The 27,218-nt window shown below is 33.1% G+C and overlaps 2 protein-coding genes and 1 non-coding gene across 10 annotated transcripts in view; 2 read left to right on the top strand and 1 right to left on the bottom strand.

Annotated features, from left to right (window-relative positions):
- DOCK7 (dedicator of cytokinesis 7) overlaps window positions 1-27,218 on the bottom strand; it is a 188,715-nt gene that overhangs the window by 106,214 nt on the left and 55,283 nt on the right. For all 7 annotated transcript variants that reach the window (XM_070468056.1, XM_020885436.2, XM_020885453.2 and 4 more), the window contains exons 12-14: window positions 24,489-24,631; window positions 20,580-20,673; window positions 18,987-19,149 (exon numbers count right to left, since the gene is read on the bottom strand). In XM_070468056.1, the coding sequence (XP_070324157.1) occupies window positions 18,987-19,149; window positions 20,580-20,673; window positions 24,489-24,631 (400 nt within the window). The remainder of the gene's footprint in view (window positions 1-18,986; window positions 19,150-20,579; window positions 20,674-24,488; window positions 24,632-27,218) is intronic.
- ANGPTL3 (angiopoietin like 3) lies at window positions 1,095-10,374 on the top strand. 2 transcript variants are annotated; one of them, XM_020885489.2, is made up of 7 exons: window positions 1,096-1,672; window positions 2,313-2,423; window positions 4,773-4,887; window positions 6,094-6,207; window positions 6,757-6,852; window positions 8,463-8,726; window positions 9,074-10,374. In XM_020885489.2, exons 1-7 carry the CDS (start codon window positions 1,178-1,180, stop codon window positions 9,256-9,258), a joined length of 1,380 nt encoding a protein of 459 aa, XP_020741148.2. In that variant the 5' UTR covers window positions 1,096-1,177; the 3' UTR covers window positions 9,259-10,374. The 2 variants fall into 2 exon arrangements, with proteins under 2 accessions (XP_070324158.1, XP_020741148.2); XM_070468057.1 differs by lacking the exon at window positions 8,463-8,726 and having other exon boundaries at window positions 1,095-1,672.
- On the top strand, window positions 22,586-22,692 carry LOC139035321 (U6 spliceosomal RNA). Its single transcript, XR_011487991.1, has one exon. It is a non-coding gene; the product is annotated as a U6 spliceosomal RNA (small nuclear RNA).

Below are 27,218 nucleotides of genomic sequence, written 5' to 3'. Positions count from 1 at the left end.
CCGTACTACTACATAAATGCATTGACTTACTAATTACAAAAGAAAAGCTAGTACATAATACCACGTTGTATTTACTAAACACTAGATATTGCTCTAAGTGCTTTAAAATATTAATTTTTAAACTCAATAAAGTAGATACCATCCTCAATTGATAGACAATAAAAAAGAGGTACAGAAAAGCTAATTTCACAGAACTAAAGAACGGCAGAGTCAGGATTCCAATTCAGCTAGTCTCTCTCCAGAACCAAACTCTTAACCACTATAGATTACTACATCTACTGTAACCATTCTATCCAAAAGCCCTTAATGCTAAATGATCAAAAGAAAGGTTTTGTTAAATTTATATCATGAATATTGTTCCCAAATTCACAAACTACAGAAAAATTTATAATGGGCAAATAGTTCTTGACACTGGAACCACATAATCTATTGGTCTTCTAGTGGGTACAGGGGAAAGAGGCTAGAACACAGAGACATAGAATATAACAGAGAAAAAGGATGAAATACCTTTTAAGATATGGGATTTTGTGATTATATACAAACACGGTTTAGATAGATCATCTGAAGCAACAAAAATATACAAACAAATAATTATAGTGACAAATAATAAGGAATAAATAATCATACATTAGCTCATATGGAGTAGCACAGGAATACAGCATTAACATCACCTGCAGATGTGGAGGAAGGCTTCACAGAGAACACATTTTTGGGGATCATCACTGTTTCAAAAAAAACTAAACTACAATTTGGGAAATGCATACTTGATTCATTAATTTTTCCTCAGCTTTAATGATGAATGTATCTGTCAAAAGAGTTGATATTTACTTGTAAATCTCTTTAAAAATCATGACAAATTAAAATGAGCTTTTAAAAATAGGTAGATCTCCTAACACTAAAAATGCAGTTTACAATACAGCAAAATTAAATACAACAACCATTTTAAATAATCAATTAAGGTTGTTGCTCATTTCTTTGATTTCATTTTAGCATTGATCTAACTCAGTCTGGAAGGTTACACTCATACAAGTTTACACAGCTTAACGATTAACTATATTGACCTGCCAACCTTACTGTGTCTGTGGCAAATAGTGTTATATAGAGTTCAGAACTCTTGGTATGCTCCCAGGAAAAAAACAAATTCCAAATCGCTTGAAAGTGAATAATTAGGATAAAAATGTACACTATCAAGCTCTTTCTTTTTATTGCTCCTCTAGTTATTTCTTCCAGAACTGACCAAGATGATACATCACTTCATTCTATATCTCCAGAGCCAAAATCAAGATTTGCTATGTTAGATGATGTAAAAATTTTAGCCAATGGCCTACTTCAGTTAGGACATGGTCTTAAAGACTTTGTTCATAAGACTAAGGGCCAAATTAATGACATATTTCAAAAACTCAACATATTTGATCAGTCCTTTTATGACTTATCACTGCAAACCAATGAAATCAAAGAAGAAGAAAAGGAACTTAGAAGAGCAACATCCAAACTGCAAGTCAAAAATGAAGAAGTAAAGAACATGTCACTTGAACTCGACTCAAAACTTGAAAGTCTTCTTGAAGAGAAAATTCTACTGCAACAGAAAGTGAGATACCTGGAGGACCAATTAACCAATTTAATTAAAAATCAACCTCAAATTCAGGAACACCTGGAAGTAACTTCACTTAAAGTAAGTAGAAACTAAAGAGCATGATTATTCTTTCAATGTGGATCTTTTCAAAAAAATATTTTAAGACATGCTACTTGAAATATTTAGTTGAACTGCTGAAACACTATATTTTTCTCATTAAAAAAAAAAGCCTCCAGGAAATAAATTTTCTCACTATAATTTCAAGCTGGTTTTTGTTTCCATAACATTATTTATGAAAATAATTGAACTCTGCATTTCAGATGAAAATTACAAGTCAGTTAAGCAATGAAATTTAGAACACTAAACTATTACAATATTGCGAATTACTGGAGGCAAGTAAAAAGCTAAAGGAATATAACTTGTGTAACTCTTTTATCTTTAAAATGTATAAAAGTAATACAGTAAATGGAAAACACTAAAATGCTGGGGGGGTTTTCCCATGTAATTGAAGAAGTTTAAAGTTCAGGAAATCAGATTTTAGAGATAGTGCAGTTTAAATAAAAAACAGAAACAGAAGTATGTACTATGTGAAAGAAGCATGCAAGGGGAAAAGGTTTGGCAGTATTCATTTTTCTAATACACTATTATTTTAAAAAATTAGACAGTGTTATAGGAAATTAAAAAGTCTAGTTTAACAGGAAAGAAAGAAATCTCTAACCAACCTACAATCTATATCCAGACTTTGGTAGAACAGCAAGATAATAGCATTAAAGACCTTCTTCAGATTGTGGAAGAACAATACAGACAATTAAACCAACAGCAAAGTCAAATAAAAGAAATAGAAAATCAGGTAAGTCAATATCTTAATAGTATGTCCAATCTTTAACATAAAAATAAGGTTTATGAAAATATGGACCCTAAAATTATTTACAATAATTATAGCTGGATAATGAATAAAAGAATCACATCAGCATGACTGTTAAGTTTGCAGCCTCGGAAGCTAGTCAACTATCTGGATTTGAATCCTGGTTCTAACATTTTTGTGTGACCTTGAATAAATTATTTAACCCCTCTCTCAGTTTCTTCACGTACTCTAGGTACACAATAAGAGAACCTGTCTTATAGGATGGCTGTGAGAAAAAAGAAAGAATTCATGCAAAGTATATCCTCAATATAGCAGCCAAAGAGATTCATTTAAAATTTAAATTACACTATGTCTCTCTGTTTGAAACCCCACAACGGCTTCACATTTCACTCACAGTGGCCCAAAAAGACTCGGACGATTCTTCATCATCTCACCGACTTCATTTCCTCTACTAGAGTCATACTAGCCTTTTTACTGCTACTCAAACACATCAAACAAGTTGCTATCTCAGGGCTTTTGCCTATGTTGCTCTCTGTCTGGAATGCTCTTCATCCTGGTATTGGCATGGCCCACTCCTATTCCCTTTAGGTCTTTCTCAAATACAAAATTCTCAAAGAATCCTTCCCAGATAATTTAAGTAGAAATTACAATCCCCTTACACCCATGCTTGAAACCTGCTACCTCTTTCATTACTCTCTATTTTCTCTTAACACTTACCTTTATTTAATATAATGTATATATTTAGTTATTTATTCTGTCTGTCCCTGAACTAGAATGTAAGATCTGTATGTACAGAAGTTTCTGTCCATTTTTTTTAAATTGCTATAGACCCCAAAATATAGAACACTGTCTGATACATAGTAAACACTTAATAAATACATGCTGAGTTAATAAAGGTAATGTCAAATTTAGTACAAACAAGTCAATAAAAACTTGCTGTGGTTAATATTATTATAATTATTAGAAGCTACATGCCTAATAATTAAAGTTTAATACCCAACAGTATAATTTAATCTACAATATAAATAACTGGCTAGGTGAGGAAGGGAGATACCTGTTTGGAATAAAGCCATGCCAAAATCTAAGCATTCCAAATATAGTACCATAGTTCAAAAATATTAATTAGTAATAATACTATTAAACAGCCATTCAGGAATTTATTTATTTATTTATTTATTTATTTATTTATGCCATTCAGGAATTTAAAAAATAATACAGACTTGAAGAAACTGGTTAAAAAAATAGATGCCAAGGACTATAAAACAAATATTATAATTTCCACTAAACACGTACATAATGTTTTAGTAATTTTATGACTCATAATTTTAGTAAGTTACTTTTGCTATTTTATCAATCATTATTTAGTAGGGTATTTTTGCTAATTGTCCAAAAAGGGGTTTTTCCCAACTAGTTTTAATTTCCATAATTTCCTTCTTACTGTATGTTATTTTTCTCTTTTTTCCTACATATTTTACTATGAGTAAATGAACTTACTTACAAAAGCAAAATGTCACTATTATAAAATGGTATACATCTTGTCTAGTAATAAAATGTATGAAGACTTTAAAACAATAAATTTCTATGTTGGAAGAAGCCTTAGATCATCTGACACAACTTACTCAAATTTAAATTTACAAACCAAACTCTAAAGTTAAGTTACTCTAAGATCACAGTCACTTAGTAGAAAAGACTAATATACAATAAGTGAACTTTACAAGAGAGCCTAATGAATTATATCCTAAGAAATGCCATTTATGCTGACATCAAAAAACTAACACTATTAACACAAGATATTATATATTCTGCTTTTCTCAATAACACAAACTATCAGTCAACAGATTGCAAATCCAGCACAACAGACAATGAAATATTGAAGATATGAAAAGCAAACAAATAAACCAGTCAATTTGCTACCTCTACAAATACATTTACATGTCAAAAACTATCAAGAAAGCAACCTTGTTCAAATTATTATTATATCTTAAGACCTACAACTGAGAATTATGAAATTTGAAATCTGCCTCTGTCACTGAATAGAATATATATTACATTCATATAAATAAATAGAACATATTAAAACACTTTAAACAAAGTCTCTGCCTTTGGTCTGGCTGTTTTTTGATCAATTTCTGTTTTTTGCCTTGGTATCTTTCTCTATTTTTTTAACTCATTAAATAATGTGCCTGATTAAATACTTTGAGAACAGGAAGTCTGTATAATATGTATAGCATTATTGATCCCTCTTACCATTGAAAACAATAACATATTATGAACTCAGATTTCCCCTAATTAAATATTCAAATTTTTAAAAGTAGATTTGTATTCTTTTATCAGTTAAGAAGAACTGGTATTAAAGAATCCACAGAAAATTCTCTTTCTTCTAAACCAAGAGCACCAAGAACTACTCCCTCTTTTCACTTGAATGAAACAAAAATTGTAGAACATGACGGTAAGATAATTTGCTGGGTTTCTGTCTTGAAGCTATTATCATCAAATTTTTCTTCTATCTTTGACATTTCCATCAAAAATCCCTATTCTCAGGGCCTGTTCTAGACTAAAAGAGAGTAAAGAGATAAATTCAACAAATGATTGTTAACCTAAATCGGATCTTAGTGATTTTTTTAAACCCACTAAAACATTCTCAATTAAGACAATCAGAGAAATAAGAATATAGACTTGCTATTAGGTAATAATCATTAATTTTCTTAGATGGAATAATGGTATTACAGTTATGTAAGAGAATAATCTTATGTTTAAGAGAGTTTAAGAGATGCATGCCAAAGTATCTAAGGGATTAAAGGTCATGATGTTTGCAAATGATGTTCAAATAGCATAGTAAAATTCATATTTGTACATATTTGTTTATAAAGCAATAAGGTAAAATGTTAACAGTTATTGAATATGCACGGAAAGATTATGGCATTCTCTTCAAGGTTTCTACTTTCTATACAAAAAGCAAAAAGATGGGGAGACAAAGTCTCCATTCTCAACCAATCTTCAACAAAATGATGTATTTTCAAAACGCATTTATTTTTATTTATTTTTTTTTTTTTAGTTTATAGCCTAGTGTTTTTTTTTTTAATTTTTTATTTATTTATTTTTTTTTAATTTTTATTAGTTGGAGGCTAATTACTTTATATCATTACAGTAGTTTTTGTTATACATTGATATGAATTAGCCATGGATTTACATGTATTCCTCATCCCAGTCCCCCCTCCCACCTCCCTCTCCACCCGATTTATTTTTAATGTAATTCATAGAGGGAAAAAAGATCTTTGTTAGTTTCTTCTATATATGTTCACTCTTTCCACATTAATCTGTTGACAACCTAGTGCACATGAAGCACTATACTAACATCTCATATGTGGAATTTTATTTATGTTTTTCCTAGGTCTAGGGGAAACGGCACTTAAAATTCTCATTTTGTCACTTTCTCAAAAAGAAATCAGTTTGGTAATAACTATTTGATATTCTTCATATAACATGCCATCTAATAAAAATGTTTTAGCATAAAATAGCTTTTCAATAACACATTACTAAAAAAAAGACTAAAGACGACAGTCACAATTTCATAGAATTTCAACTAAAATCTCAAGCTCTAAAGATATCATTCTTTATTAATGCATCTTATGTAATAACATTTTGTTGATTCTAGACATTCCTGCTGATTGTACCATCATTTATAACCAAGGCAAACATACAAGTGGCATCTACTCCATTAGACCCAGCAACTCTCAAGTTTTTAATGTCTACTGTGATGTTAAATCAGGTAAAACCAGTCTAAGAGAAGTAGACACTAGTAAGTAAGCTAAGGTTACACACTACCTATTTGTAAGACTAATTCTTTTATTTTTGTCCTGAATACACATAAAATAAAATATATATAACACAAGTAGTTATATATATCTAGATCTAGATATATATCTGTATCTAGTATATATATATATATATATATATATATACACACATATACAGATATATAGTATATCTGAATATCTGTATCTAGTACATATATTCGTACTAGATCTAGTACATATATTTGTCTTATTCATAGATTTACTTACGCATTCATTCAATTTCTCCATCTTTTTTTCTAAAAAATAATCTAAAATGACTGCTGTCAATAAGTTTATTAAGACAAATTAATTGGTTGCCCTTCATTTAACTTCTTGGGCCCACAATAAATAATAAAATATTACCATAACAATGTTAATAACTACCTTATACAGCCACCAATTAAAACCAAACAAAAAAACAGTATTTTGTTACAACTATCAGCATCAGTCTACTGAAAATACAATTTGTTCATTATAATCAGGTAGTTCATGGACATTAATTCAACATCGAAGAGATGGATCACAAAACTTCAATGAAACCTGGGAAAACTACAAATATGGTTTTGGGAGGCTTGATGGTAAGATGACTTCATACATTCGTTCACTTGTTAACTAAAACATATTTATTAAAAATCTATTAATAAAGCCCATTGTGGATTTGGCATTAGAAATACAATGAATGAGGAACAGTCCCAGCCTTCTTAGAAATTATTAGCGAATAGTTACACATTTGTAAGTACTGAACTTATTACAATCGTCTTTTTTTTAATTATACTTTCCATAATTACATGTCTGTTCTATGTATATACTTATCACAATTTAATTGGATGGCTTCTGATTATCATAATTATGATTTTAAAAGATAATTCTGATTTCAAAGTACTATATGTTTCAAATAAGTATTAAATGCTATGAATAAGCTACAAAGAAAACCATCCTTATCAGTGGTCACTCTGCTTTCTTATTAATGTTTTAGATATCAACTATGTGGCAGTTGGAAGGTACAAAGAAGCTGTCAACTGTCAGATCTAAACAAAATGTTTAGATTTCAATTATTTAAATATTATAAATGTATATTATACAATGTGTGGTTTAAAATAAAGTTAGGTAATTCAATGCAAATTATTATATTTTGATCACAAAATAAATAAGGTAAAAAATAAAACAAGCTAAATAAAAATAAGATAGAGGTTTAAAATCCAAAAAGCACTTATAAAAATCCATGAGTTATGCCATGCCCTCATTCATAAAATAGGTAACATCCATTATTATAGCAAGTTTTTAAATATTCAGGAGTATCTGACTACTTAAACAGTTTTAAATTCAAACTACCAATTAAATCCCAAACTAAAAGGTATAATCGGTGATATGTTTTGTAGGCTCAAGTCTTCTCCTAAGAGTGACAGTTCAGAAACTCATTTATTTCTTCAAGGAAGTAAGCCACTTGTAGTCTGCAATTCTTAAAATTAAATACACTGATTCAACAGCAGGAAAGAAATTCTGACTTTTTTCCCTTAAATGCTTTAATAAAAGGGATAATTAAAGAGACCAATTGTGATAATTAAAGGAACTATTTGTATTTATGTTTTTCATTCCAAATAAAAATTTTTAAACTACAGCAAAAAGTTATTAAGAATAATGTTTTTTATTTAAAATTTTTTTTATTTCCTTCTTTTTCTACAAAGAAAACATATATACCAAGAAAATATCAAAGGCCAAGACTATATGATAGGAAAATAACATTATTATCCAAGTCTCTAGAAATACTTAACAAATCTCTTCATAGTATATGGGTATTAAAAAAAAAAAAAAACAGTTGATTATAAAGCCAGTATACCTAAGAACCCAGAAGTTAGATAACATTTTACCAATGACCAGCCCTATAAATACTTATAATAGTTTAATAGGTTTCACCTGTGAAATAAGCCTGATAATATCCAATTTAGAAAGGATAATCAGACTCTAGTTAGGCCCATTAATATTTTCATAGTTGTTGTAAATATAACGATCTCCAATAAAACTGTTTTTAAAACAAATATTTTAAGAAACTCTAAAATAACCAAAGGATTCAAGATGAAAACAGTTAAGCTACTTACAGCAAAGAAAAAAAAAAAAACCTCTCAAAATAAATGGTCACTGCCTCATCTACAATTAACAGTCCACAGATTTCTACAACTTCTTTTTTCAGGAGAATTTTGGCTGGGTTTAGAAAAGATATACTCCATAGTAAAGCAATCTAACTATATCCTACGAATCGAGCTAGAAGACTGGAAAGACAAGTATTATACTGAATATTCTTTTCACTTGGGAGATCATGAAACCAACTATACACTACATCTAGCTGAGATTTCTGGCAATGGCCCCAAGGCATTTCCGGAACACAAAGACTTGATGTTTTCCACTTGGGATCACAAAGCAAAAGGACATTTCAACTGTCCAGAAAGTAATTCAGGTATCCTCTTCCTAATATCAAAACTTTATTTTCATATCTTCAAAATATCTTTCCAGAGTAATAGCTAGTATCTTCAATGTCAAGTCTTTCAAATATGACTCCAAAATAAACATTTTCCCTATACGTAAATGTCTCGTAACAAACATGGTAATTTGATTCTAGTTCAATTATGTATTTTACCTCTAACCTTTCTCAGATATTTTATTTTTGATCAGATATATGAGACATATAAATCATTTAAAAGTGGAAAATATGCATATAACTGAAGATGTGCTCACCGGGTAAATATAATAACAGCAACTGTATATGAGTCTGTATCTATTAAACTGTGTATCTATCCTTTTTAGGAGGCTGGTGGTGCCATGATGTATGTGGGGAAAACAACCTAAATGGTAAATACAGCAAGCCAAAAGCGAAAGCTAAGCCAGAGAGGAAAGGAGGAATATGCTGGAAGTCTCAAGATGGAAGGCTGTACTCCATCAAAGCAACCAAAATGCTGATACACCCGTCAGATTCAGAAAACCCTGAATGAACTGAGGCAAATTTAAAAGCCAATAAATTAAACATTACAATGGTTTAGAAATCCAGTATTAAACCCCTAATGGAAGGCTTAGAAATAAATTCTTTATATTAAAGCCACTACCAACTTAATATTGTATCACATCACTTCAAAGAACACCATTTACCTTTCTCAATCAAAATTTTATGACAATCATTTATTCATGTATTTTGTGATGTGTGAATCAAATTTTAGAAGGTCACAATCTAAATTTTAACCAATGGATGAAATTTCAAATAACGTCCTAAATAAACAACATAAAAAAAATTTTTAAGTTTAAAGTCATCATGTTAGCTAACTGCACAACATCCTCAGTTAAAAAAATACTATTCTTGCTAAAATTCTAAACTTGAATAAATATAAGCAATTAATAACTGTACAATTATTAAATGATGTAATATTAACTTCAAAACTAAGATAAGTTGAGAGTACATGTAAAAATCGGTAACATGGGTTTTAAAATTGATAATAATTTTGTAACAAAATAATTTGGAGTAAATGTTTGGTATGCTTTATTTATGAAGCCAAATGAAGCAGGATGAAATACTGTATTGAAATAGGCTCACACTGTTAAATATAGCAGATCATAACTGCTAAGTCATACTGACTTTAAATATCAAGTATCATTGTACCTTATTTGTTAACTTGTCTGGACTCTACACATATTTTAACTCCTGAAAGTGAAAGTCGCTCAGTCATGTCCCACTCTTTGCCACTCCATGGACTACACATTCCATGCAATTCTCCAGGCCAGAATTCTACAGAGGGTAGCCGTTCCCTTCTCCAAGGGATCTTCCCAACCCAGGAATGGAACCCAGGCCTCCCTCATTGCAGGTGGGTTCTTTACCAGCTGAGCCACAGGGAAGCCCAAGGAGACTGGAGTGGGTAGCCTGTCCCTTCTCCAGCAGATCTTCCTGACTCAGAAATCGAACCAGGGTCTCCCGCATGGCATTCTGTCTGGACTCTACACATATTTTAACTCCTAATGTTGTGAAAAACAAATAACTTTAAGGTGATCTTGTCAAAATACAGTAAGAAAGAATGTGTTTGTGGCATCAAACTAAAGTTTAATAATTTATTTCTCTTGGACACACTGTGAGTCTAATACTAATTTGGAGGTTTTCAAAGAGAATTAAGAATCATAAAAAGTTACTGAAAGATTAAATAAACATTCTGAGGAATGTTAACATTTCCAAATTTACTAAAGACTCAGTCCTCTAGATTACAGACATTTACATTCTTGTAGTTTTTTATTGACATCTAATAGGAGTATGATTATGCTATCTATAATTTAAATAATTTAAATTCTAAATACTCAAGGATTATTAGAGGATATTCTGACCATAATATCACTTGTCAGTATTTATTTTTTTTAAGTTTCTAAAGAAACCATCAGAGAAATAAAATCTTGAATTAAAGTCAATTTTTAAAGACTAATTTTAAAAAAAAAAGAAAAAAAGGATAGTCCCAAAGTTATGTCATCATTGTCACTCAGTCACCCAGTCATGTCCAACTCTTTGCAACCCCATGGACTGCAGCATGCCAGCGTTTCCTGTCCTTCACCATCTCCTGGAGCTTGCTCAATGTCATGTCCATTGAGTCAGCGATGCCATCCAACCATCTCACCCTCTGTCATCCCCTTTTCCTCCTGCCTTCAATCTTTCCCATCATCAGGGTCTTTTCTAATGAGTGGGCTCTTCCCATTAGGTGGCCAAAGGACTGAAGCGTCAGCATCAGCATTAGTCCTTCCAATGAATAGTCAGGACTGATTTCCTTTAGGATGGATTGGTTTGATTTTCTTGCTGTCCAAGGGACTCTCAAGAGTCTTTTCCAACACTGTGGTGGTTCAAAAGCATCAATTCTTTGGCATTCAGTCTTCTTTATGGTCCAACTCTCACATGCATACATGACTACTGAAAAACCATAACTTTGACAGGACAGACCTTTGTTGACAAAGTAATGTCCCTGCTTTTTAATATGCTGTCTAGGTCGGTCATAGCTTTTCTGCAAGGAGCAAGGGTCTTTCAATTTCATGGCTGCAATCACTATCTGCAGTGATTTTGGAGCCCAAGAAAATAGTCTTTCACTGTTTCCATTGTTTCCCCATCTATTTGCCATAAAGTGATGAGACTAGCTGCCATGATCTCCATTTTTTGAATGCTGAGTTTTAATCCAGGCTTTTCACTCTCCTCTTTCATTTTCATCAAGAGGCTCTTCAGTTCCTCTTCACTTCTGTCATAAGGATGGTATCATCTGCATATCTGAGGTTATTGATATTTTCTCCCAGCAATCTTGAGTCCAGTTTGTGCTTCATCCAGGCCGGCATTTTGCATGATGTACTCTCCATATAAGTTAAATAAGCAGGGTGACAATATACAGCCTTGACGTACTCCTTTCCCCATTCTGAACCAGTCTATTGTTCCATGTCTGGCTCTAACTGTTGCTTCTTGACTTACATAAGGTTTCTCAGGAGGCAGGTAAGATGATCTGATATTCCCATCTCTTTAAAAATTTTCCACAGTTGTTGTGTCCAAGTTATGTAGTGACTCACACTAATCAAAAAATATTCACCATTATGTATTTTAAATTGTTCAATATATATTTTTAGTATATGACAATTCCAATATTTATGATCTATGTGGATCCTACACAAATATTTTGTTCCAAAAAATACGAAAAGGCAGGAATTTTCATTTTCAGAACCACATTCAAGCTGTCAAAATTGACCTTTGAAAGCAAGAGTACCAAAATGGCCTTTTTCGCCCAAAAAGTAGGAAGCTTTCAAATGCAAAATAATGTTATTTAATATAACATTTTTTTCTCTGTTTTCCAGTTTTTAAAAATTCTCACACAATGTGCTGCATTTTGTTTCTTTCAGGAATACTGAGTTTTTTCCTGCATATAAAGCTCAGATTGAGAGAGAATTCTGTTGAGAAAGGATTTTTTTCTTTATGCTTCACAAAATTATGTCCTCGGGCCTCACTAAGTTGCCAAAAGGGTTCTAATCGCACCACTAACACAACTGTCGAATCCAGTGACCTCTCAGTCCACATCCCCTTTGATTTCTTTGCTATTTACTAATAACAATCTTCTCCTCTCAAACTTGACCTTCAGCTAGTTTGCTTCCGCAGTACCACTACTCTCATGCCTGCTTTTGTTTCTGGCTGAGCCAGCGCAGCATGCAGATTCTGCACTTCCTCTGCAGTGGAAATGCGCAGTCTCAGCCACTGGACTGCCAGGGAAGTCCGAGTCCATCTTTAATGCCCGACTTCTTCCCAGTATTTAGCACTGTGGACCCATGTACAATATTCAAACATCTCTTCTATTCGGACCTCAGAAATTCTATCTTCTCTCAAGGATTCATTTATTTTCCATGAATAAATTTCCCAAATCTACGTCTCTCTCTCTCTCCTCCAGTTCCCCTTCTTCCCCTTCACCTGCCATTTCTCCTTTTGATATCCTATAGCCTCTTCAAACTCAACTTATTAAATAACAAACCCACTAAAACCTTACTGCCTCTGCTGCTCCTCCCTTTCACTTCTTCCATTCTCATTTCTCTATGTGCCTTAATGGCACTACCATACTTCCAGAGGATTCACAGGACTGCCAAAGGGTACTAAGAACCCCAATTCTAAAGGGAGATCTATCATACGATAACCTAGTTTAAGAAAAATTAATTATATGACTCTCATGTCATAGTATAAGTGGTACAGTCTTCCTGTGCTACCCTGAAGTATATATAGGACCTTGCCAAGCAGAAAGGTTTAGGGAGGCATTCTAGATAAATGAAATGGCATTAGGAAAGTATACAGCAGGGTTTTGAAATAAATAATTTTGATTAGAGCCGAGGGTTTATGTTGGGCAGGAAATGGTTAAACAAGTATTTTGGGGTCAGGTTTTGGAAACCCTGAATACCTGGAAGAGATCTGGATCTTGCTTTGTAGACTTATGCGCCTGTAATTGGGGCACACATTCTTATGAAGGCACAGCTAAATGACAAATGCAAGTCCATGGGATTAACATGACACATCTCCCAGGAATATCACTTTTTTGTTTTAGGGAGGAAATAACTATTTTTATATGAAGTGGATTTATGAAGTAGAAAACAGAATTCATGTGCAATTTTAAGGTAAGATTCCTAGATTTAAGATAAAATCCTAATAAGATTCTAATATCTTTCTCTTTCTCCCTTGCCTTTCACTTCTCTTCATTCCTCAGCTATTTGTAAAGCCTCCTCAGACAACCTTTTTTTGTTGTCTTTCCATTTTTGCATTTCTTTTTCTTTGGGATGGTTTTGGTCACTGCCTCCCGTGATGTTTCTGAATTCAGTGCTGGAGAAGACTCTTGAAGATTCCCTTGGACTGCAAGATCAAACCAGTCAATCCTAAAGGAAATCAATCCTGAATATTCACTGGAAGGACTAATGCTGAAGATGAAGTTCCAATACTTTGGCCACCTAATGCAAGGAGACACCTCATTTGGAAAAGACCCTGATGCTGGGAAAGACTGAAGGCAAAAGGAGAAGGGGACAGCAAAGATGAGGTGGTTAGATAGTATCACCAACCCAGTAGACATGAATTTGAGCAAACTCTAGGAGATATTGAAGGACAGGGAAGCTTGGCGTGCTGCAGTCCATGGAGTCACATAGAATCAGACATGACTAAGCAACTGAACCACAACAAAGCAGATAATCTCACTTCTTCCACAAATATCCTAGTAAATGGAGGCCTTTTCTCTGAAATCTTGCAGCATCACTGTCTGGACCCCTTCAACTGGCACTTAGCAATTAAAGACAGAAAAATAAATCCAGCAAATTATAAAACTAAAATAGTGAAAAACCATAGCAAATATCCCAAGAGTACCAAAGATAGCTTATTGCTTTTAGTGAATTACTACAAAATCTCTATACCAAGAGGTTACACTGAACTAGTATAAATTTTACTGAGAGCAAGTATATACATTTCTTGTGTCAGGGTTACTTACTGTAGTATAATCTATTTACACACTGTCAGTCTAGTATCAGCATGTTTTCATGCTTGTACTTTTTCTTCCTAATAGCATAACTCATGGTAATAGATTAACTTATTCATTAATCAAAAATGCATTCATGAATCAATATTTATTGTGTTATCTAATTACTTCCTTATAAAGTCTGTTCCAAATATATTGTTACATATTCCACATTTTGTTATAGAATAATCAATGTCTTTTTTTTCCCCATAAGAACCACAAGCATTGCACTTATGCATTTACTAAGTGATCATCCAACGCAGTTCTGAAAATGGAAAAGAAAGTAACCAAATGTTGGTCCTTTTATCAAAGTCCAAAGTGTTTTCATGGCAAATCAAACAGGGCAAAATTACTCAACTGGTGTGAAATGTGCAGTTCAAGGTCATGAAAATAAGATTAACAATCTCCCTAGTAAGCCTTTATAAAATGAGGTTTCAATGACATTTTAGAAAATATAAAACCAAGGATTCCATCTCAAACATAAGACTTATTTTTCTAAATTCGTATGTGTAATCCCAAGGACAATCATACATCTAACAACATGATTAAATTTATTTGACAAAGCAGTAACCTACAACCTTAAAGATTTAAGGCTCTGTTTATCTTTAAATAAGCAACTAAGCCTAACACTAATGACTAACTTTTATCGAGCATTTAATATGTGCCAGGTACTTTCCAACACCTTAATCCAGGGAGATACTGAAGGCTCTCAGTATAATGAGTAAACCAAGAACAAAAAATACATCGGAAATAAGAACTCCATTGCAAAATAAATGCAAACAGAATTTCTAGGAAAATGGTGAACAGGCTCCAAGACAACAACTGTACAGTAAGCCAAGTGAGCCTTGAAAACTTCCCCTGTTATACTAACTTATAATTTAGTTGCAAAGGGACTAAGGAAGGTACAAGAGAGGAAATAATCTGATGATTTTACTGTATTGCAAGAAGCTTTACAGAGATGACAAGTATTTCTTTTCAAGGTTTATGCAAGTATATGTATTTTTTTAAGGAAGAGGATATCAGAGTTAAATCTTCACCATCTATAGCAATCAGTAGATATTTTAAATTGAAAAACAATCAAGAAACAGCAGCATGAACATATTATTTAAAAACAAGGAGTAAAACAACAAAAGAAGGAGCAAAAACTGATAGACCATAAAGTCACTATTAACAATAGTGACTGACAATAAAGACTAGACATCAAGGTAGGGAAAGGATGGTTGGAACAAGATGAAGGACCTCCACTTTTAATTTTAAGCTTTATGGCACAAACTGAACTCTAAGTATACTCATATAATTTGTTTAAAATCTATATATGTAAATAAATTTTAAAAGATAAACAGAAAAATGAAAGAAAAGACCCTTCAAAGTCCCCAATTTTCATCTTACCTCTCTCTGAAACAATTCAAGTAGAAGAAAGAAAGATACATACAAGTTAGGAACGTTCTGCATGAGTCATATACTAGATAAGAGACAGGGTTGATAACATCTAAGCTGTCCAATACCAACCATGGCTCACTTTTTTATTCCATGTTCTTTTAAGTTGCCATATGTATATATACACATTTATCTATATATATAAAATAAATATATATAAAATTTATAGGCTGGATGAAGCACAAGCTGGAATCACAATTGCCAGGAGAAATATCAATAACCTCAGATACGCAGATGACACCACCCTTATGGCAGAAACTGAAGAACTAAAGAGCCTCTTGATGAAAGTAAAAGAGGAGAGTGAAAAATTTGACTTAAAACTCAACATTGAGAAATCTAAGATCATGGCATCTGGTCCCATCACTTCATGGCAAATAGATGGGGAAACAGTGGAAACAATGACAGACTTTATTTTGGGGGGCTCAAAATCACTGTGGATGGTGACTGCAGCCATGAAATTAGAAGACGTTTGCTTCTTGGAAGAAAAGTTACGACCAATCTAGACAGCATATTAAAGAGCAGAGACATTACTTTGCCAACAAAGGTCCATTTAGTCAAAGCTATGGATTTCACAGTAGTCATGTGAGCTGGACTATAAAGAAGGCTAAGCGCTGAAGAATTGATGCTTTTGAACTGTGGTGTTGGAGAAGAATCTTGAGAGTCCCTTGGACTGCAAGGAGGTCCAGCCAGTCCATCCTAAAGGAGATCAGTCCTGGGTGTTCATTGGAAGGACTGATGCTGAAGCTGAAACTTCAATACTTTGGCCACCTGATGCAAAGAACTGACTCATTTGAAAAGACCCTGATGCTGAGAAAGATTGAAGGCAGGAGGAGAAGGGGATGACAGAGGATGAGATGACTGGCTGGCATCACCAACTCAATGGACATGAGTTTGAGTAAACTCCGGGAATTGGCAATGGACAGGGAGGCCTGGTGTGCTGCAGTCCATGGGGTCGCAAAAAGTCAGACACAACTGAGCAAATGAACTGAACTGAACTGAAAACTTATAGGAGAATATTTGTATCACCTGTTTCTTTTCTTTTTTAAACCTTTTTTTTAAAATTTATTTTACACACGTTTCTTTTAAAAGCAGTATATATTTCATTTACACTATATTCCAGGAGTTTTACTCACATTAAGTGCCAATCACATGTAATTTTTTGTGCTCTATACACTCACAAAAGAAGACAGGTATCATCCCATATTTGATTAATAAAACTGAGTGCCAATAAACTAAGTCATTTGTTCTAAGCAACTAAACAGTAAACAGTGGAGTCAGATATTATACCCATACCGGTGCAACTCCAAATCCCACTCATACCACTATGCAGTGTCTTACTTCTTTACACAATGAGTAAGTATTACTGTGTACTCTCCACGTGCTAGCACACTATTCTATATGCTGGAGATAAAGTGGTAAACAAAATAGACAAGTGGTAAACAAAATAGACAAGCCTTTGCCCTTTACAGTAATTACATTCATATAACAATTCAATACATATTGTAATGCCAGATAATGATAAATATAAGGAAGGGTAAGAGCTAGAGGAGAGAAGCAATGGATCTTGTAGGTAGGGTGATGAAAATGACCTTTAAGTAGATATATGACTGAAAAAGGAATCAAGTCATGTGGCGATCTGGCAAAAGATAGGCAAAGAGAAGAAAAAAATAAAAAAATCTTGGGCAGAATTTTGTTTATTCAAGGATGAATAAAAAGGCCATTGAGGCTAAAATGAGTAAGGTAAAGATTAGTAGGATACAAAGTTAGAGAAAGGCAGGAGCTAGATCACACAGTCTTATAGCCTTCATTATTTTTCTGCTTAAAATAGAAGACATTGGAGTACTTTAAGACATGGGACCAAATGATCTGACTTATATCTTTTAAAAATCTGACTATAACATTGAGAACTGACTGAGGCATGGGTAGAAGTAAGAAGATCAAATTTTAAAATGTACACAAAATTCTAGATCAGCAGCCATCTAGGATTCTAGCATCTAGTTCTATTGATTATCAACCATTTGAAATGCAGCACATTGGAATTGAAAAGTGCTTTAAGTGTAAAATACACACCAGATTTTGAAGATAAAGGAGTGGAAAAAGGCAAAAGAATTTTTGACATTTACTATGTGGTTTAATGACACTATCTTAGATATACTGTATTAAACAATCCATGATCATAATTAATTTCACTTATTTATTGTTTTAATATAGAAACTATAAAACTGAAAATTACAAATGTGGCTCCCATTATATTTGTTTGACAGTGCTGATCTGGATGGTGACAAGTAGAATTTCAAAGGTGGAGGAGGTAAGGAGTATTAGATTTGGGATTCATTTAGAAGCAGAGCCTACAAAACTTCTTGGAGGAGTAAACGCGAGGAATACAAAAAAAGAGAAATCATTTTCATTCCAAAAATTTTGCCTCAGGAATTGGGTAAATGGTGGTGAAATATATTAAGTGAGGAAGTTGAGGCAGAAACTTGTGTCTGAGGTGCCCTGCTGGATATCCCAACAGACATGTCAAGTTCTGGTCTCACTATTCACGAAAAAAGGGGGCCTCATTCATACAGAGAACATGTAAATGGTAACCCTGGAGTTATGCAGCGTTCAGTCTAAAATCCTATCCAACAACCTCATGTCAAGTATTCTGAGTAAGACAGAAAGTGAAAGTGAAGTCGCTCAGTCACGTCTGACTCTTTGCGATCCCATGGACTATAGCCTACCAGGCTCCTCAGTCCATGGAATTTTCCAGGCCAGAGTACTGGAGTGGGTTGCCATTTCCTTCTCCAGGGGATCTTATAATACAGAATTACATCAAATACTGTTGATTAATTATTAGAACATAGTACAGGTACATACATTTAATTCATGTGTAATGTTAGATTCTGCCAATAAGAACATCTGAGGAAATATAGTAACTAGAAGTTCAAATGTTTTAACCTAGCAACCCACAATTCAAATGCTAGCTCCAACACAGTTAGGTATGAACTCTCTATCCCTCAGTTTACTCACTTCTAAAATGAAGGTAATACCTACCTCAAGTTATGAGGATTAAAAAAGATAAAGTATGTAAGGTAATTAACATACCTGTTACACAGCAAGAGCTAAATGCATTACAGCTATTAGTAAAATCATGAAGTAAGAAATGAAATAAGTAGCAAAGCTACAAAGGATTTTGCAAGACTTTCATTCTATATTAATATTAGAATATACCATACCTTACTTCAGAATTCTCCAAAATGAAAATGCATTACCTGTAAGTAGTGTTTGGAACATAGACATCCCTTGCAGGAAACTCCAAAATTTCTCTAGTAGGTCTAACCCTACTGTCAGGGTAAAGCTTCACTTGAAGCAGCTCTGGGGTCAGGCAGTAATGGGGATTTTCAGGTGCAGGAGAAATGTCTATCTTCAGCTGAGCTGCACACAAAAATACAGTATAAAAAAAAATACATTATAAAAACAATGTAAACATGTCATACAGAGTGAAGTAACTCAGAAAAAGAAAAACAAGTATCATGTATTAATGCATGTGTATGGAATCTAGAAAGATGGTAATAGATGAGCCTGTTTGCAGAGCAGGAACAGACATGCAGTCATAGAGAACAGACATGAGGATGTGGAAGAGGGAGTGGGGGAGGAGAGGGTGAAAGGAATTGAGAGAACAGAACTGACATATACTACCATGTGTAAAACACACAGTTAGCGGGAACCCTGCTATATGACACAGAGAGCTCAGCTCGGTGCTCTGTGACAGTGGGGGTCAGGGGAAGGGAGGCTCAAAAGGGAAGTGATGTATGTATACACGTAGCTGATTCACATTGCTGTACAGGAGAAGCTAACACAACACTGTAAAGCAATTATACTCCAATAAAAAAATTTAAATAAAATAAAAAATAATAATAAATAACAACCTCACACTGAAGTATTTTTGGAAGGACTTAAATCCTATTTCTCCAAGAAGCCTAGAAAGAAATCAAAATTGCTATCACCTCAGACCTCTAAACTATTTCATCATATCAAATCTCAAACTAATACAGATATAAAAAGATAAAATACTAAATGCTTACTGAAAGAATGAATGGAAAGGAAGGAAGAGGCAAAGGAGAAGAAAAAAATCACAGGAATCTTATAGGGAGACAAGCCAACACTTCAAAGATGAAATGATTTAGCTTAAACGTTTGTGCTCATGCTGAGTCATGTCCAACTCTTAAGAGACCCTCGGGACTATAGCCCTCCAGCTCTGTCCATGGGATTCTCCAAGCAAGAATACTGGAGTGGGTTGACATGCCCGCCACCAGGGGGTCTTCCCGACCCAGGGATCAAACCCACATCTCCTGTGTCTCCTGCATTACCACTGGGCCACAGGAAAAGCGCCAGTTTAAACTAAACTTGGTTGCTGTTCACTCGCTCAGTCAAGTCTGACTCTGTGACCCCACGGATCGCAGAACGCCAGGCTTCCTTGTCCTTCACCATCTCCAGGAGTTTGCTCAAACTTGGTAGACTTCAAAATAGTTTTACTCTGGAATAGTCTGCTCTGATCATAATATAAACCTATTTCTGAATATCTATCATTACATGTATTTTTCTTCCCTCTAGAAAATAATTTTAAGCTACAATATTATTCATCATTCTCATTTCAGTACTCAAATGACCAAAGGTACTGAATCCTGCATCCAAACTGTTAAGACTACACGAGGGTAAAACAGTAAAATGAAGAAGACTGAAAGGTATTGAGCACAGAAAGACATACAGGTCAGATAAGAGAAAAAAAACACATCATTACAAAAAATACAATTTTTAATGATGGTAATAGCTGTTATCATGTGTACACAAAAATGTTTAAATACCTGTAATAGGTCTTAGTCGCCGTAAAACAGAAGATGGCCTTCTCATATCAGCAAGGAACTTGTACAGATCTTCATCACTTAAGCGATCTCCTTCCTAATATTAAAAATAGACGAAAAAAATTTGATTAAAAAAATAGTACACTGAAAAAAATTTATATTGCCTATTAATTAATTCTGCCCTTCTTCTTTCAATTTAGTCTGGATGAAAAGTTAAATTAACACAATTATGATTAAAAATAAATATGCTAAATTATTTTCTTCTTTCTATGCTTTTAAGTTGTATTAAGCTATAATATTGCTATCTATGTTTTAACTTTAAAGAAATAACAACAAAAAACTACACTTAAAAAAACCACAACCATCCTGATAATATGACTAAAAAGAAAACTCTAAAAGGACCTCAATCAATGGGAAGACACACACAAAAAACAAGACCAGGTCTAATTAACAAAGAATTTCCAATTTACTGTAATTTTTTTTCTTACAGTTAAAATAGGCAGTGATTGACTTTTTTCTTTAAGAGTCAGTCTTTAGATTTTATTAGTCAAAATCTGCTGCATTTGACACTTTATTTTTTTAATGCACAGTTCATATAGTATCTTTTTATCTTATTTGGTAATAAATATATTTAAGCCTCCTTTATTACAGTCAGTTCACCTTGAGCCAGATCCCAGTAGCTCACTATTGTATTCTAAGCAGGACACAGAAGAGATCATCTTTTATCCCATTATTTTAAATAGTGATTTTTACTTTCTAAGTGGTTAGAGATTTTTGTTAATATTTGTATAAATGGTTTTTAGCTTTACTGAGAGAATTTGACTTCATGAAGATTTTTTTCAGTGACCTAATATATGACTAAACTATTGTAAATGTTCTATTAGTCACTGAAACAGTATATTCTCTCCTTTTGAGTATAGAAATTAATATAGATCTTTAAATTTAAATGGCCCTTATTTAGAATACATTCAGATTATTTCAAGACTCAGTTATTTCTGTCTACTTAACTTGTTAAACCAATTATATTAATGGCCTCCATTCTTTCTACTCCCTGTTTCCATGCCTTTTGCTGCATGGGACATAATTCCCTTCCCGAGGGTTGGCCATGTGACTTGTTCTAACCAGTAAACAAACATTTTATAGAGACTCAAAAAACGCTTGCAAAAGTAAGCTTGCCCCCTCTCTGGAACTTCTGTCACTGCCATAAGAACACGACCGAGCTGGTCTGCTAGATGTTAAAAGTTAGCAACGTGTAAAAAGTCTGAATCATTTCAGTTTTCCCAGCAGAAGTCAGTCTAGATCAACTGACTCTTATCAAAGCCTAGCTGACACTCATTCCTCCACACTGCATGTTCACTGCTGTGTGCTCCTAAAGCAACACATAACTTCTATACCTGTCAACAATAGAACAAATATCCTTGTAATGTATGGATTTTTGTTTTTAAATCTTTATGCATTTCTAGTCATTTTGGCCTGACACATTTCAAATCTGTACATAAACACTCCTGATTACTATATCAAATCATGGACAGTAATCACTCATCAATTAAAAAAACAAAATGAGAAAAAACCTTGCCTTTTGTATCTTATTTAGGAGAAACTTGTACCTTGAATTCTACTTTATTAAACTTGTAATGTCTGTTTTTTTACTTAATTTGCACTTGCCTGATACATAATATTCAAGCTATTTATAAAAATACTTATAAAACTCATACATGTTAAGTTAAAAATTACAGAACTGCACAAAAAGTTAGGTGTAAGTGCTTTCCATTTCTCCATATATCCAGAAACCATCATTTTTTAAGTTTTTATAATTACTTTGTTCCCGTTTCCAGTTACTAGTCTTCAATAGGGTTCTGTAGATGATGAATGCTCAGAAAATATTTATTGGATAAGTAGGTAGGTGGGTGGATTGATGCTCAGTACATGGTGAATGCTCAAAAAGCATCTGTTGACTCAACAGGTGGGTGGGTGGTTAGATGACTTGTTGATTTAAGATTACAATAGTAGTGCTCGCTTTGGCAGCACATATACTGGAATTGGAACGATACAGAGAAGATTAGCATGGCCCCTGAGCAAGGATGACTCGCAAATTCGTGAAGCGTTTAAAAAAAAAAAAAGATTACTATAGTAGTTTGGTAATAAAGTAGGCTGAACTAAACCCAAAAGGAATTGAGGAAATAGTGGCAGGAGTGGTATACCAGTTGAAGAAGGAAAAAGAGAAATGTTACAGCTACAAGTGAACAAGTAACAAGTAAATCTACTGCCCTCTTTCCACAGATAAGTTTGGCCTATTACCTCATCCAAGTAACACTATGGCGTTTTCTAGACTCTTACCATAATAAGAAGACCCTTACCACTTCAGACACTTCTTACCTGCTTTGTTTTCCATTTGAGTCTCTCACAGCAGCTGCCTGTGAATGCTACTGATACATAACTATGAAAAGGGCTTCAAGTAGGTGACTACCCGTCAAATCACAACACAACCTGCCCTGAACACCTTGCCCTCTCAAGTTACAAGGTGTCACTAGGCCAGGATTTTCTCTTCCTATTTAGAGTAACACCTCAGAAGGAGAAATTTTGAGATAATATTTAGCCTTTTCCTTTCATCTGCTCCAAAATATATGCATGATACCCTTGAACAGTTTGTCACACAAATTTTCTCCCATTCTTATTATAGTTCTGGTTCTCTGGTTACTTTAGACAGACTTCCAAAATTTTCTGATACTGATTCAGAGTATAAAATTCATTTTACATCAAAACCCAGTAGCACATACATTATGTAAGGACATGCAGACAGGTATGCACACACACAAAACTTAGAGGGAAAAAAGCCTACTGAAGGAATATTTAACTTCATGAAGTGCAAGGCACTATTAATTTTTTATTCAACTTGTTTCTTTTTTTTTTAAGCTGAGTGTTATTTACTAAATTTATATTACCATTAATGGATCATGACCAGCATTTGAAAACTACTGATCTGACTCACAAGTTTCAACAGAAAACATACTTGCAAAGAACAAAATATCTTTGATCAAGAACTGTTTAGACTTATAAACTCACCTATTAAAATAATTTTAGCACAAAAAGGAACTACTAGAGCCTGAAACTTCTATTCCTTTTTTTTTTACAAGAAGCATTAGTGACTATATTCATTGACTCAGCAATTTCACATCTAGGGATTTGTCATAAGGAATTTTTGTGAACATGCACGAAGATTTAACTATAAGAATGTTCATCATAAAGGAAGGAGGAAGCAAGGATTAATGTCTAACCAGAGCATGTAGGTTAAACAAAACACGGGTCAGTCTACACAGCACTCTGCCATTACATGTAACATTGTAGATGAGCACTCTGAACGATGTGTGGACATTTGTAATTAGCCAAGAATGAAAGCAGAAAACTGCAAAACAGTTTCTACAGTGCGATCCCAGTTTTGTTTCAAACATATGTGTGATTCTCGGACAGGCGACCAAACAGCTAGCCAGAGTCAGGAGCTGAAACTTCTATTCCTATACCATGGATGTGGTATTTCAGGTCAAAAACAAACTTGGGTGGTGAAGACAGACATAATCCCACTAAGTTTAACTGACTAAGAAAATTCATAAACCATCAATGCTTAAGAAAAGTTAAAATATTAAAATTAAGAAATAGGATACAGATGCAGATGACTGATTTTGAAGCAATACTAGTCAACATCAACATTTAAATAAATATGATAAAACAACAGGTATAATATTAATTATTTTTTCTTATACTTTTTACTTTTACTTTTAATGCTTTTTTAACTAACTGAAAGCACAATCAATTATTACATGTACATGTACTACATGGACAATTATGATTTTTCTGGAGTCAAGAAAAATTTATGTACAAGTAGCCCACTAGAATTCCTCCATGACAGAACAATACCTGCTTAAAAAAATTTGTTACTGTGAGAGTAGCAGGTCGAAAGCTGGTCAAGTTACAAGCATCATCTCCACTTGTTGTCCTTTCGAGTGATCTTCTTCCAACAATACTAGAATTCCTCCTCTCGGACCAAGACCCCTTTCGTTCTACCAAGGAAAAAAGTAAGATATTCATTTCCATGCTATTTAAAATGTATCAGATTTACAAACACAAGAAAATATCCACTAAAGTTGAAAACTGTCCCTTCAGCATACTGATTAGTAGAAGAATTTAACTTCTGGAGAGATCTGTAAGGAAGCATTTTACCTAAATCTTTGGGTTCTCTCTCTTTTTTGGGGGGGGCTCTCTCTTAAAACTTCTCCAGTGTAAAATAAATTGCTACCCCATAAAGATTATGCAAATAAACAAAGATGAGCTATGAAAAGCACAAAGAGAGGCACTATGTATTTACTAGAAAAAATTCACATAATGTAAATTTTAGTCACCTTATAATGGTCCCGCAGTCTTAGCACTTGAGTTTGAAACAGAATTTAAGATAATTTGCATTCAAAGTCTTTGCAAGATAAACTTATTATTCAAAACCAATAGAGAAACTATGTTGAAGATCAATAAGGAAATAGAAACAAACAAAGCTATACACAAACTAGATCTAAAAGTCATCTACAGTCTATACTACACTAAGCAAAAGCATAATATAGATTCTTCTCAAGCACACAGAGGAAATTCTTCAAGACCAGACTATACACTAAGCTATAGAACAAAACACAATAAATTCCAAGTGACTGAAATCATCTAAGATATGTTTTCCAAGATAACAGAAATTAACCTATAAATCAATCACAAAAGAAAATTTGGGAAATTCCTAAGCATGTGGAAATTAAATAGTGCACTTGTGAATAACTGACTAATCAAAGGCAAAATAACAAGGGAAATTAAAAAACATTTAAGATATAGGAAAATGAAAATATAAAATCCCCAAACATTTAATATATCACTAAGGAAGCTCTCATATGGAAATCTATAGTTGTAAATGTATATATTAAAAAAGAAAGGTCTCTAATCAGTAACTTAAATTTATATCTTAGGAAACCAGAAAAAGAGAAAGCTAAATCCAAAGAAAACATTAGAAAGGGTATCAAAAAAGACAACAGTTGAGTGGAAATAAATAAAATATAAACTAGGAAAACAACAGGTAAAAAAAAAAATCACTGAAACCAAACATGGACTCTTCAAAAAGATAACATTTTTAAAACTTTAAAGTGATAAAGAAAAAAATACATTAAAAGGACTCAAATTACTTAAATCAGGAATGAAAAAGGTGACAGCACTACAGATCTTAGAGAGAAAAAGGATTATACTGAAATACTACAAATAACTGTAGGTCAACAGTTAGATTAGACAATAAGATAATTGGAATGAAAAGATATACATTACTGAAACTGACTCAAGAACGGAGAGAAGATATGAATAGATCTAAAATAAGACATCTAATTAGTAAAGAAAATACTTACCACAAAGAAAAAACCAAGCCAAAATGGCTTCACTACTGAAAACTTTCAAGCTTTCAATGAAAAATTAACAACAGCTGTTTACAAACTCTTCCAAAAACAGAAATAAGAATCCACAATTCATTTCTATGACACCAGTATTATCCTGATACCAAAATCAGAGATTACAAGGAAGAAAAACTATACACCAATATCTCTCAGGAACATATTAATAGAAGCAAAATCACTATACAAAATACTAGGAAACAGGTTCTAAATAAACACCTATAAAATAATAATTTTATTACTTATTTATTATTATTTATAATATTTTATAAATAATATTTATTATTTAATATATCATAACCAAGTGGGACTTCTCCCAGAAATTTAAGATTAGCTTAACATCCAAAACCAATCAACTGATGCAATACACCATATAAAAAGACTAGGACAAAAACCAGACAAGTCATCTCAATAAATGCAGAGAAAGCATTTTATTAATATAAAAGCCAATATTCTTTCCTGATAAAACACTCAAAAAGTTAGGACTAGAAAGGAACTTCCTCAAAATACTGTATTACATCTATGGAAAATCTACAGCAAACATCATACTTGATAGTGAAAAGACTGAATGCATTCCCTCTAAGTCAGGAATAAGGTGAGGACTTATACACTAGGTTCTTGTCAAGATAATTAGAAAAGAAAAATAAAGACATTGAAATGGAAAAGGAAAAAGTAAACCAATTTTTATTTGCAGATGACATGATCTTGTATATGGAATCCAGAGAGGAAAAAAAATAGAATTAAAAGGTTCAAAAAGGTTTCAAAGTACAAGATCAATATTAAAAAGCCACTTGTATTTCAATCTCTAGAAATGAACATTATACAAATGAAATAAAGAAAACAATTCCATTTAAAATAGCATCAAAAAACACCTGAACATACATTTAACAACAGGAGGGCAAGACCTATACACTGAAAACTACAAAACACCATTTAAAAAAACTTAATAAGATCTAAATAAATGGAAAAACATTTCATGGATTGGAAGACTTAATATTGCTAGGAGTGAAACTCTCCCCAAATTGATCTACCAAATCAATGTAATTTCTATCAAAATTCCAGATGCCTTTCTGCAGACATTAATAGCAGATTCTAAACTTCTTATGAAAATACAAGAGCTCAAAATAGTCAAAAGAATCTTGAAAAAGAACTGGAGGACCCACATTCCCCATTTCAAAAC

Source organism: Odocoileus virginianus, chromosome 5 (genome assembly GCF_023699985.2).
Source record: "Odocoileus virginianus isolate 20LAN1187 ecotype Illinois chromosome 5, Ovbor_1.2, whole genome shotgun sequence".
Lineage (NCBI taxonomy): Eukaryota > Metazoa > Chordata > Mammalia > Artiodactyla > Cervidae > Odocoileus > Odocoileus virginianus.
This window is presented reverse-complemented; position numbering and strand designations above follow the sequence as displayed.

Coding starts and splice junctions, on each gene's coding strand:
- ANGPTL3 (XM_020885489.2), top strand. CDS start 1,178: ATGTACACTATCAAGCTCTTTCTTTTTATTGCTCCTCTAGTTATTTCT. Junction 1,673..2,312: donor TGGAAGTAACTTCACTTAAA/GTAAGTAGAAAC, acceptor ATCTATATCCAG/ACTTTGGTAGAACAGCAAGA. Junction 6,853..8,462: donor TGGTTTTGGGAGGCTTGATG/GTAAGATGACTT, acceptor TTCTTTTTTCAG/GAGAATTTTGGCTGGGTTTA.